The 12,311-nt window shown below is 38.3% G+C and overlaps 1 protein-coding gene and 1 long non-coding RNA gene across 2 annotated transcripts; both read right to left on the minus strand.

Moving 5' to 3' along the window:
- Positions 1 to 1,413: 1,413 nt before the first annotated feature.
- Positions 1,414 to 2,822, minus strand: LOC148692226 (uncharacterized). Its single transcript, XR_015953992.1, has 3 exons — positions 2,628 to 2,822; positions 2,423 to 2,533; positions 1,414 to 1,892 (listed from the first exon to the last, which is right to left on the minus strand). It is a non-coding gene; the product is annotated as an uncharacterized LOC148692226 (long non-coding RNA).
- A 5,618-nt stretch (positions 2,823 to 8,440) lies between these two features.
- Positions 8,441 to 9,779, minus strand: LOC137744244 (short-chain dehydrogenase reductase 2a-like). Its single transcript, XM_068484105.2, has 2 exons — positions 9,615 to 9,779; positions 8,441 to 9,394 (listed from the first exon to the last, which is right to left on the minus strand). Exons 1-2 carry the CDS (start codon positions 9,701 to 9,703, stop codon positions 8,554 to 8,556), a joined length of 930 nt encoding a protein of 309 aa, XP_068340206.2. The 5' UTR covers positions 9,704 to 9,779; the 3' UTR covers positions 8,441 to 8,553.
- Between the last annotated feature and the right edge of the window lie 2,532 nt (positions 9,780 to 12,311).

Raw genomic sequence — 12,311 nt, forward strand, 5'->3', positions numbered from 1 at the left:
TAGAAGTCCCGGTAAGTCTCACTGTGGACCGTAGACGCCATAGAACGCCACTTCTTCCTGGTGCCCAGACGGAAAAGACGGAGCATCTCCGCCGGATTACCAGCGACATCAGGGTGATAACGGGACAAGTCCGTAAACTTACGGTAGTACTCATTCGCTGACATCTTCCGCTGTTTCAGTTCGGAAAACTCCTGTTTCTTACGGTCGATGTACTCAGGGGGGACATACCTTCTCCTAAACAACCTCGTAAAAACATTCCAATCAACCCTCTGATCCGGAGTCAACCTACGAAGCTCCTGCTCCCACCAAGCGGCCGACTCCGTATCTAGAAACCAAGCGGTCGTCTCGACCCACCTCTCCATAGGCAAGTTCCCCTGATTATGCAGCACCCGGAAAGTCTTCTCTATGTGTTCTAACCAGCGCTCTGCGCTCTCGGGTCCCTCACTGCCCTTAAACTTATCCAGCTTCAAATTGTACATAGTCTCCAGATGAGTCCTCTGGGGAGGGCGCATTACTGCCTGAAGGGCTGTAGCAAAAGCTTCCCCCAACTGAGTAATATCGGGGAAACTAGGCTCAGAAGAGCGACGGGGTTCCCGACGAGGCGGCATAGTTCTGACAGAAGACACCAAAATTATTAGAATACTCACAAGGACACAGGACTGCCAAACCTAGGCTCTGATACCAAACTGACACACCCCGACCGAGATCGGAGCGTGCTGGCCGTCACACGAAGGTGACGTAGCCATGTGCACGTGCGGAAGCTAATAAAGTAGTAATATAAAAGTACGAATAATTCAAAACTAGCATACAAGGTGCTAATATAAGTGCTAGTAAGTGCGATACAAATTCAGAGCAGGTCTATAGCAGTCCAAATAAAACGACAACAGTAGTACGCCCGAAGGCGACCCTACAATATGGAGTGTCTGTCAGAACGCCGAAGAGCCCTCAAAGGAAACCACCGCAATGGCTAAGCAACTAGAACCTGGAGGGGCGCAAAACAAAAGCGTGAGTGGGCAAAAACAAAGCTCTTTGAAAACCATTTAGCAAAAATACAATCTAACCCCTCGCCGTAAAACCTGTATACTTCCCAGAAAATAAACATATGTACGTATGTATAAACATGCACAACATGCTCAAGGGTATGCCAATCATGCTCAAGATATGTCATGCCAAAGCCACAATAGGAATGTAAGTGCCCAGGTATAAATCATATCAACGTCATAACATCTGGCAGCCGGAGTCACCTAACGTGACCTGTACGGCTGCATCTAGAGCTCAAATCTCAATCTCAATATCTAAACCTGCCCACGAGTCGGAACCACCCTAAGTGGTCTGTACGACAGGCCTGAGTGTAACATATCCATACGCTCTAGTGCTACGATCACGTGAAGACTGTGCGAATAATCGCGGGTCACCTACGAGTCGGAACCACCTAATGTGGTCTGTACGACAGGCCTATGCACCTAACTTGGATCCAAGCTGAGCGTGTGGTGCGGGAGGTGAACATCACGTGAAGGACTGTGCCCTACTCTGGGCGGGAGCACTAACACCGGGGGTGCAGGTTATGAGCTCTCTAAGCATCTCTAACCACTATTTAATGCAATCGTTAAATAACGCTTACCTGGCACTTACCTATGCCTCCACAGCACCAACATATAAATATATATAACATATGCAATATTTGAATATGTAGTTAAACGTATATGCCACTACTCATGCATAACCACCAATTATATAAAAGAAATGGCATATAACGAAGCATTTATACTAATTTCTGGGAATTAATATGTATATAGGTATATACGGAAAACAAAAGCCCACTCACTGGTATGTAGAAGGGTCGTAGCCCCCCTGTCTCGCGTGTGCACGCTCGTCCTCTGGGTACGTGTCACCTAAATGCGAAACAACTATAAAAACGTTAACTTTAAAGCACATAACCCGTTTCTCGTAATAACTTCTCATACATTGCTCAAAATGGACAAATGAATATACCCACGTGCTCTACACAACCTCAGGATCACAACCATATTTTTAGAAAAATTTTTGGACCCCACACGCGCCCCCACGCGCCAGCACAGGCACGGACCTACGCGCCCCCCACGCGCGGCCACGTGCCAGGCACACTGACGGTGTCAACAGACGCCGTCAGGAATATTCCGTCAAACTGACGGAATATTCCGTTAAATATAACCGGATCCGTTAACGGCGTTAGGAATATTCCGTCAGAATTGACGGAATATTCCGTCGCCTTCTTCATTCGATCGCCGGCGACGTTGCCGGCGCCGGAAACTGGGAAAACCTGCAACTTAGGTTTTCTCGCTCATTTTTCAACCGTTTTTCGTGATTCTTGGACCAAATGAAAGCCCTAGACTAGTAGAACATAACCCAACAAGTTTTAAGGGCTAAAACTAAGAGATTATACCTGTCCAAAAACTCCAAGTTCGGCCAACTTCTAACCAGGCCTTCCCGACGTCCAAATTTGTCCAACGAGCTACTCCGACGCTCCTTAGAACTTCACGAACACATCTACAAGCTTTAAAAGTCCAAAAACTCAATTTATAAACTTTGCATGAACAGTACTCAATTCGGCCATTGATGAAACGACGTGAAAACGAAGTGTTTCTCACCTGAAAATGGTATGGCTGAGCTCGTCTCGACCTCACGAGTCGAATGGTGTAGTTGGTTCCTTCGATCTGTGGTGGTTTGAGTGTTTTTGATGTTTGTCCGTACGTCGAAGGGAGGAGAAGAAGAAGAAAGGGAGAGAGAGAGAGAGACACGGGACAGAGACAGAGGGAGAGGGAGAGTGACAGAGAGAGACAGTGTGTGTGGCTCTAAGCTTGCCAACACCACACAAGGTAACCAAAAACAATAATACGAAAACCAACTAGGGGTAAAAGGATCATTTCCTAAGCACGTTTCCGATATTTTCGGGACGGGATGTCACACCAAAGCCCAACACCAAAGGTGAGCCTAATTTTATTATCCAAGGCATATCACTTCAATTACTTTCTATAAATGACAAAACCTTATAAAATGAGAAAATCTTTTAGAAATGATCATTGTGGGACAATGAAATTTCTATTCAAAATTTCAAACAATACCCTACATTTGAGTTGAAATTTCATTCAAACTTCAACAATAAATAATTAATCTATGACTCTACAAGTTGTACTAAATTGTTGGCCATCTGGGTAATAACAATGGTTGCACCCCATTACCTAGGATTTTTTTGTCTAAGAAAAACAAGTGGGAAACCCACTGTGTGTTAATTTAGTCCTGGATCCATGAACAATGGAAGAAGACAGAAGTTTTAGAACTAAGGATGCGGTAATGTTTGAACATTGACAGCTTAATTCCAAGTCGATCTAATTTTTTGATCAATGTTGATTTCTAGGGTTTGATTGAGCTGTTCAAAATGGCCCTTAGGTATTTTAATTTTCTCTAGTACCAGGTTGACAACTATGCGAATGTAAAGAAAAGTTTCATTCAGAAGTTTATTCGACTTTTTATGTGCTTATCAGTAATTGACTTCTTATATCGTTAATTAAATTTATGATAAAATTTCATTTTTTTTTTTCATGATATCAAAACGTATTAGACATTCATGTTTGAATGCAACATCAAACATATTCGTTGTCATCCAGTTATGAGCCATTCTTTGTTGTTGAAATGTTTGATACGTGCAGATAAGATATGCTCCATTAAGCTGTACGTATATTCCGCTGAGCGTCAAAAGTTTGAAGGTGTATAAAAAGATCATGGATCATGGAAGAGCTTTTGTTAATTTTAGTAGGAATCAAGACCTTTATCATTCATTGACTTTCATTTATGGTTTACTTTGTAAACAAAATAGACGTGTCATATGCATTTGTTACTCATATAATATATAACATAATAATTCTCTAACAAAATATCTGAGAGCGTTTTACTTCTTCTTCTTCTTAAAAAAAAAAAAAAAAAAAAAAAAAGTTTTTAGATTCTAAAAATACTTGAAATGTAGTTTTTCAGGATTCATTTGTATTTGCATTTTTATTAATGACTAGTTTTATAAATATTTTTACTTTAAATGTTTTCAGCTATTTTAAAAATACTTTTAAATAAGCCCATAGCCTTGTCAGTTGAGAAATGAAAATATTTTATTTACCAATTTAAATATTTTCACTTTCTCAATCATATGCCACTCATATAGTATAATTACATAAAATACGTTCATCTCATGTAATAAGTATATAAAGGTTTTTCTACTCATACAATATAATAAATAGAACACACGCATCTCATGTAACAAAGGTATGAAAATTTTCGTATGGAAAATAGATTCATATAAACTGTGGGGGACAAAAAAATTTTAAACAAACATTTGATCTCGAACTTTGGGCTAATTATTTTTAGTGCACACAATTTTCTTGTATTTTGTCAAACTTTCCTGTCTTCCATTGGTGTCTTTTTTTCCCTACTATTGCTCTTCATCAAGAATCAATGGCTTTGTTTGAATTTGATTCATTCACGAGTCAATGTGCAGCTCTTATTTAGATGTCAAACCCATGACCATGACAGCTTTTTTTTTTTTTTTTTGGAAACTGGAATTGTATTACCAGGGCAAATAAACCAGAAAAGTGCAACAAAAGCCTATAAAAAAACCAACATGCTAGAAAGCAACAAAACGCAAAGCAGTGAGGCGATAAAAATAAAGACACTAGAACCAAGTTCAAGTGCCTCCCCTACAACTGCCAACCACAGATAAATGAGGACAAGGTAAGCCATCTTTATTTAGTACATGAACTAACAAAGATGGGGGCCTACTGACCCAAGTGATATTGTACATCTCCATATTACGACACGACGCTAAAGTATGCGACGCCATATTGGCTGACCTTGGAACCCAAGATCAACGACAATCCTGAAAGGCCTCCCCAACCTGTTCAATAACTGTTAAAGTAGGATAGGCCTCCCCTGCTAGTTTCCAAAGAAGATGATAAAGAGGAAATCAAAACCTTCGAATCAGACTCAAGGATTATGCATCGGTAGCCCAAATCCGTAGCCAACTGACATCCACGCAAAATAGCCAAAGCTTCAGCCGCAACCGTAGAATGAGCATGTACCTCAGACCTTACCACAGCCACAAACTCTACTCGCTGACCCCTAATCACAATCCCTACAAAAACCATGCCTAGTTAAAGCAAACCAGCTAGCATCCACATTTACTTGGAGGAAGGGAAATGAAGGGGAAGACTAGCGAGCCGTCGGAACTACCATCGAAGATCGAGCTGACCTGGAAAGCGAGGGAGCACCAGTGACACCAAGGTACACGGCAACTAAAACGGAAATGGCATGATGGACCTGGGAAGGATTAATAGGAGAGTGATTAAGCATAAATTGGCACTGAGCTTTCCAAATATGCCAACAGGTAAATGCAACATGAGAAAGCAAAATAGCATGCTCTTCCTTAGACCCAAAATGCTTAGAAAGAATAGAACGAAACCAATCCACCCAAGAGGAGATCTGATGTCCATCAACTTTATAAGTCATGGAAGTAACTAGATTTTCCCAAGAATTTGGGAGGCTACCAAGAAGAACACTACCTTGCATTTTATCAGAAACTGGATGGCCAACATTGGCTAAGTCTTTTGTCATTACTTCTGTTTTAGTAATATGATCGAACATAGAATCAGTTTCCTTCATTCTTGTCCCATTGTATTTCTCAAGCAATAACTGAATGTTCGTTTGAGATTTAGGGTCATACTTCTTTTCAAGTACATCCATGATTTCTTTGGCCGAATCATATTCTTCATATAGAGGTATTAATCTATCTTCCATGTAATTGAGAATTGTAGCCTTAGCCAACTCATTATCTTCCACCCATTTATTATAAACTCGAGAGGGCCCAAGGGGTCTCTCTTCCTTGATAATGTGCTTGTCATAGGTTAAAAGATAAGTGATCATTCTCATCCATATTCGATAATTAACATTGTTCAACCTCTCTATTTTAAAAAACTTCGGATTTGGAAGATTTAGTTGTCATAGCTCAGAAAATTACAAAACAAACACAATACTTAATACAAACTTAAACACAAAAACAAATACAAATACTACTAGTGTACTTTTAATTATTACAAGCCACAAATACTAAATGTTCTTAATCAATTAAAGACTAAAAAACAAAATAAAATAAATTACTTTTAGTAGCAGATAACACATACACTCACAGAGGCTTTGTCCAATCAGTGAAAGACGAATACTTGTTCAGGCGATCACGTTTATAGAAGGCTCGTGGATTTCTTGCTTGTCTACTTGGCTAGAAGTGATCAATTCTTTCTTTATTTTTGTGCACAAAAACAGCCTTTTCTCGTCTAATGGATTCTCTTTCAATTCTTAGTGGCCTTGGTCCCCTTAAATTTCTTGCAGTTGAAATTTCTCTTTGTGCCAAATCAAGATATATAAAATTGTAACGAGTATTATATTGATCCAAATGATTGAGCACTCTAACTCTTGGATCCCTAAAATTAAACCTTTGCTTCCACTTTTGGTCTTTGTGACTGTTATTCGAAGTATTCCACAAATCAAACTTATCAGTAAAATTATTAGGGTAAACGGGGTTAATAAAACCTGAGTTTGAACTGAAAGGAACAGCCAAGGTTGTTGGAAAAGGTTGCAGGTGGCTTCTCGAATTGGGCCTACTTGAAGATGACCCAACCTCAAAGGACCTACGAATTTGACTTTCTGATAGACAATAATCTTTATTATTATCTCCTGGTTCTTCACGTGCACTATCATAGTGCTCAGAACTAAAAGAAAATCCCTTAGTTCTTTGAACCAAGGAATCTTTGATAATGGAGGGATTCCTTCTTTGACTTTTTGATGGACACCAACACTTTGCTTTCCCCCATGAAGCCTCCTCTAATTCTTCAACTTTGTCAAATTCTTTAAAATCAAATTCTAAGTGAATACACCTGGAATGTTATAAACTTCTTTAAGATTTTAATTGAATACATTCGGATTTCTAAGGATTTTAATAAACTATCTTAAAATTCTGATTGAATACACATTGAAATTTAAAGAATCACTTAAATTCCTAATTAAATACACCTAAATTCATTAAAAAAAATTAAAATCCCAATTGAATACACCCTTTTAATTTGTTTCCCACGTGAAGCCTCCCCAAAAGCAAGTTCTCTTTTTTTTTTTCTTTTCAAAGCAATACCCTTCTTCTTATTCTTTATTTTCGAAACACTTCGTCTGGGAAAAAACAGGTTCCTCTCTCTACTGTCCCTGGAAAAACTTTGTTCCGCAGCCATGCGGATAATCTCTAACGACAGAGACAATTCTTCTTGGAGGATAACGGTATTGTCGGTGTGGTTTATTACCACAAGAACACGAGATCGCGGCTGGAGGACGTGACCACGGTGGGAGAACACGACCACGCTGCTGAGTGTTATGAGTCGGTGGGATGTTGTAGCGAGACCACGACGGAAGGCGAGACCACGGTGGAAGCAAAGGGCATGAAAGGCTTATTTTTCGAGCCGAAAGTTACAAGTTCAAATTCGGATTTGCAGTAATCTAAGAGCAACTTCGAATCAGAATGCCGACTGTAATGGGTTTTCTGAGGCTCTAATAGGACTGAATAAACCCCCTGAATGTAAGTCGTTCAAATTCTGATAATGGTAATTATATTCGGGGAGTGAACTTAGTGAATTTGAACGCTGAAATGGTTCAATGACAAATTGAGTTTTGTTCTCTGCCGAATGAAATGGTGTGGGGGAAAATAGTTCGAATTGTTGGGTTAATTCAGGCCTGGGTTCAAATAGGTTATAGGATGGGATTTCGAACAGGCTATAATGTTCGAATGATTAGGTATTTTTGTGAGTTTTGGATTCTGCAGGAAAATTCTCAAATGCTGATTTCGAACTTTCGATCAAAATCAGTTCAATATTTTCCATGTCCACCAACGTTCTCTTCCCTAATTTCTTCTCAAGTTGAAACTTAGTAAGAACGTTGTTGCATTCATTACTTGACGAAGAGGAAATCTCAAATGTAGTTCGAGACGTCCTTGGATGAAAACTGGGCAAATTGTTTTGATTCATGAAAAGCATGGCTCTAATACCAATGATAGAAATTGGGTAGTTCACAGGATCGGAAACAAATGTCGCTTAGACTATCGATCACAATATGGGTGTGAAAGATATGAACAAAGAATGAGTATAGAATTGAATGAATCTGACATAAATGGATTTGACAAATATATAGAGATGGAAATAACCTTTCTGGAGGAGTTGTATTCTTCAGAGGAAGTTATAACTTTTCACATTAAAATACAATTATTCAAATCATTTTAGAATTAATTAATTAATTTAATTATATTATTTTCTTTATTAATTAATTTATTTATTTCACTACAATGATATGTATATTAGTACACCAATATTATGGTGTACCTTCACATATGATTACACATATTATGAAAATCATGTTATCATAATCATATTCCAACATTTCCTAGTCTATGAATATACAAAATCACACCATGAAATGGAAAAAAACAAAAATGAAAAAAGGCTACAAGCCAACACAATTTCTTGAAGTGGTAATTCCACCATCCACAACCAAGTTATGACCACTAACGTACTTGGATTCATCACTAGCAAGATAAAGAGCAGCCTCAGCTATGTCTTTTGCCCTCAAAGTTTGACCTTTTAAATTGGCAAGCCCTCTCACAAACTCTTCCATTTTCTCCACTTCTTGCTCACAAGGCATCCCCAAATCCGTACATTCCTCTTCATCTTCATCATCACCATCGCCACTCATCCTCCAAGCATTGACCAGCATTGACGTGGCAACCCCAAACGGAGAAATGCAGTTTACCCTAATTCCGTACCTTCCCAATTCACAAGCTGTGTTCTTTGTGAGCCCTACAATGGCATGCTTTGAAGCTGTGTAAGCATGTGGCCCCAGGCCGCCCGCTACTCCGGCTACACTTGCAGTTGAAATTATGCACCCTCCGATTTCTCTAGCAACCATCACTCTTGCAGCATGCTTCATCCCCAATGCAGCTCCTCTAACATTCACCCGCATTACGCGGTCAAATTCGTCGACATCAAAGTTCATGATACTCTTGTGTTTCGATTGGTTTCCGAGGACCCCGGCATTGTTGAACATAATGTCCAGTTGCCCGTAACGGGAAATTGTTGATTCAATTAGGTTTTCCATGTCTTCTTCCAAGCTAACATCACAGTGAACAAAGGTTACTGAAGGGCCCAGGGAATTTGCTAGGGCTGTGCCAACTGCATCCTCCACGTCAGCAATGACTACTTTGGCGCCATGCCTTGCAAAAAGCCCCACGGTTGCTTCTCCAATGCCTCTAGCACCACCTGTCACTATAGCAACTTTTCCATCCAACCTGAGAAATTGATAGGACGTAGAAGTTAATATCGCTTATTCTCTACTTTATTTATATAAAAAGTAATTTAATAACAACGAATATAATTGTTTTCTTTTCAATTTGGCATTGTTTTTCCATGCAAAATATTGGATTAAAAAGGTTCTGAAAGTATGTGCATTTTGGGTTATACATTTTAGTAACAAGTAACAACTGAAAAAATGAATTGAGGAGAAAGTACCTTTTGGGGAGAGGAGTAGTAGTAATGTTGTCCCTTCCCAATCCATGAATTCCATGAAGGGCTTTTTCTGGCATAACTTGGGCAGGCATGCTTTGGCAACCAACTCTATAAACAGAGAGAGAGAGAGAGAGAGAGAGAGAGAGAGAGAGAGAGAGAGAGAGAAGAGAGGGGGGGGGGGGGGGGGGGGGGTTAAGTTATAACAAGGATGAATGTGGTGTTGAGTGAAGAAAGAAAGGGTTTTATAGGCAGACATACAGACATACACATGCATTAGGTGAGTGGGTTCCACAGAGGGCTGCTTGTGTTATTTCAAGATAACTTAGATACATATGTACCTCATCTTTTGTACCTCTATTCCTTGGCCTTGCCTTTCAGGTCATTTTCATTCTTGAAGGCTAAACGTAATTTTTGGTTGTATTTTAACTCTTTAAAATTTAATATTTTAAAGATTACTTTAATGTTAATTTTTATCGTCAACCATGCAGGTCTATATGTTATTTTTTTTCATATTTTATTTCTTTTTAGGGTCAAACTTAGCATATCTTGAGGTTACATGTTGCCTATTCCGGAGCCAAATTTAGCATGACTCATTTAGCCCAATTCCCTTTTAACCTTTTGGTTGGAGACTGATTTTGTCAATTTTAAAGCAAAATTGTGGTCAATAATCCTTGAGTGGATGGCCTAATTTGGGATTTAAGCATGGCGGCAGATCTGTATGAACGAAGAAAGCATTAATCTCAGCAGATAAAATATTACAACTACTAGTTACTAGCTAGTTAAGCTGCCAATTATAAAGGACTTTTCTTGATGAGTGGCCCAATGCGTATACTATATTCATGAAGTAATCTTTTGTATCTTTTCATGTACATAGCCAAGTTTTTTAGGTCACTAGTGATGGTTTTCTTCTTAATGTTGAAAGAATTTCAGGTTTGAATCTTCGTTCAATTCAGATATTTGTTTAATTTCAATGCATATAAGGGCCAATAAGAAAAAAACCTTCAAAAATGAATTCACATTACAAGATGTGAGAGACGCCATAAAATTTCAGATGCCCAATATTCTAGACTCAATATAGATAAGGGTAAATATGTATAGTTTGATATACAAGAGATATTCTTATGGGAAGTGATTTTTTCTTCGCATACACATCTCACAATACCAATAATAAACAGGAGGTGCATGCTAAAAAAAATAATAATTTGCGGGTCATATATTTCCCTTGTTAATTTTTTGATGCAAAACAAACCAGTGTTAAGGTCTTTGACTATCTTTTGTTCTAATGTCAATAGATTTTGAAATGTTAGGTGAATTAACACATTTAGTCAACAATGTCAAACAACTAATAGTACTCGTTTGGTGAATGTGCACCTGCATATCTACTGTATTCTTAATATAAAATTTCAATCTCCATTCTGAATGCAAATTTGGTCCCAATTACATTATTATGTTACAATTTTCTGCCTTGTGAACGTTAAGGGAAGAATGTGCTTGCTGAAAGAAGAGAACTCGCATTGAAGATGAACCAGAGCTGGTGAAAAATTGGGGAATTTGTCTATAGTTTCAGCTGGCAGATGAGATACCGAGAGGGACCAGTGGGGTTTCCCTGCGCTGGCGTATGATTAACTAGTAGTTAGGATTGATTAGATGCCCACTAAATGGGAGAAAATGAAGATTGCAGTTTAATAAATTAAAGTTAAACACACAACGGCATAAGATCTTCTGATTTAAGTAACAAGATTTTGATTCCAGTTTAGGCAATACTAATGGTTTTTGTGTACAAAAAGGACAGAAAATTTAGTTAAATTAAACCAAAGAAGATTTCATGACTTAAGTAATAAGATTTAGATTTCCTAAAAGAAAGGTAATAAGATTTAGATTCTATCAGTACCAGAGTCAAGCAAGTTTATTTTCTGGAACTCGGTCTGTTTTTTAGGGAAGAGATCCCCTCCGGATCCCACCAAATCTTAGGGATCCGAAGATTTGGACCATTAAAATTTGATCCAAATGCAACAATTATTATAATTTTTAGAATAGCCTCATGTTTGTAGTTGTTGAATCAAATTTGAAGGGTCAGGATCTCTTAATCCTTAGAATTTGTGGGAGAGATCCAGAGAGGATATCTTCCCTGTTTTTTTATACCAAGAGGGAAGAGACAAAACCATGCCATACAGACTGTATTCTAGGGTTTTGAACTTTTAGTCCTTAAAATATTTGAAATTATAATGCCATGCAGTAATGTAGCTACCAAATGTTGCAAGTTGCAACAAAAGAAGAGAACCAATAAGCTTGTATTTCGGTTTTGTTGCTTATTACAAAAGAACAAACTTACATGACATGAGTATACTGACACATATATTTTGGATTTTTAAAACAAGACGGTGAACAGAAATTTAAACTTATTTTTACTTCATTGACAATGAATATCACCATGACATTGCACGCGTGTCCTGCAAATCCGTCTTCTACTTTGATATTTTTTACGTCAAAGTGCTTACCTTGCTTCCATTAGAAACTTGGGTTTTTAATCAAATACCCCCGATTGCTATATTAATTTGAGAAGTGGTGGTCCCGATGACATATTGTAACAAGTGATTGGGCCTCAAGTTTATGACCAAAGACGGCAGCTAAAGAAGTCAACAATTCTGACCAGAAAAAAAAAATATAGTCATCGATTCAATTTGTATTCAATTAATTTGG

This window comes from Pyrus communis, chromosome 12 (genome assembly GCF_041283825.1).
Source record: "Pyrus communis isolate YQ-2024b chromosome 12, ASM4128382v1, whole genome shotgun sequence".
In the NCBI taxonomy this organism is placed as follows: domain Eukaryota; kingdom Viridiplantae; phylum Streptophyta; class Magnoliopsida; order Rosales; family Rosaceae; genus Pyrus; species Pyrus communis.

Coding starts and splice junctions, on each gene's coding strand:
- LOC137744244 (XM_068484105.2), bottom strand. CDS start 9,703: ATGCCTGCCCAAGTTATGCCAGAAAAAGCCCTTCATGGAATTCATGGA. Junction 9,395..9,614: donor ACTACTCCTCTCCCCAAAAG/GTACTTTCTCCT, acceptor TCAATTTCTCAG/GTTGGATGGAAAAGTTGCTA.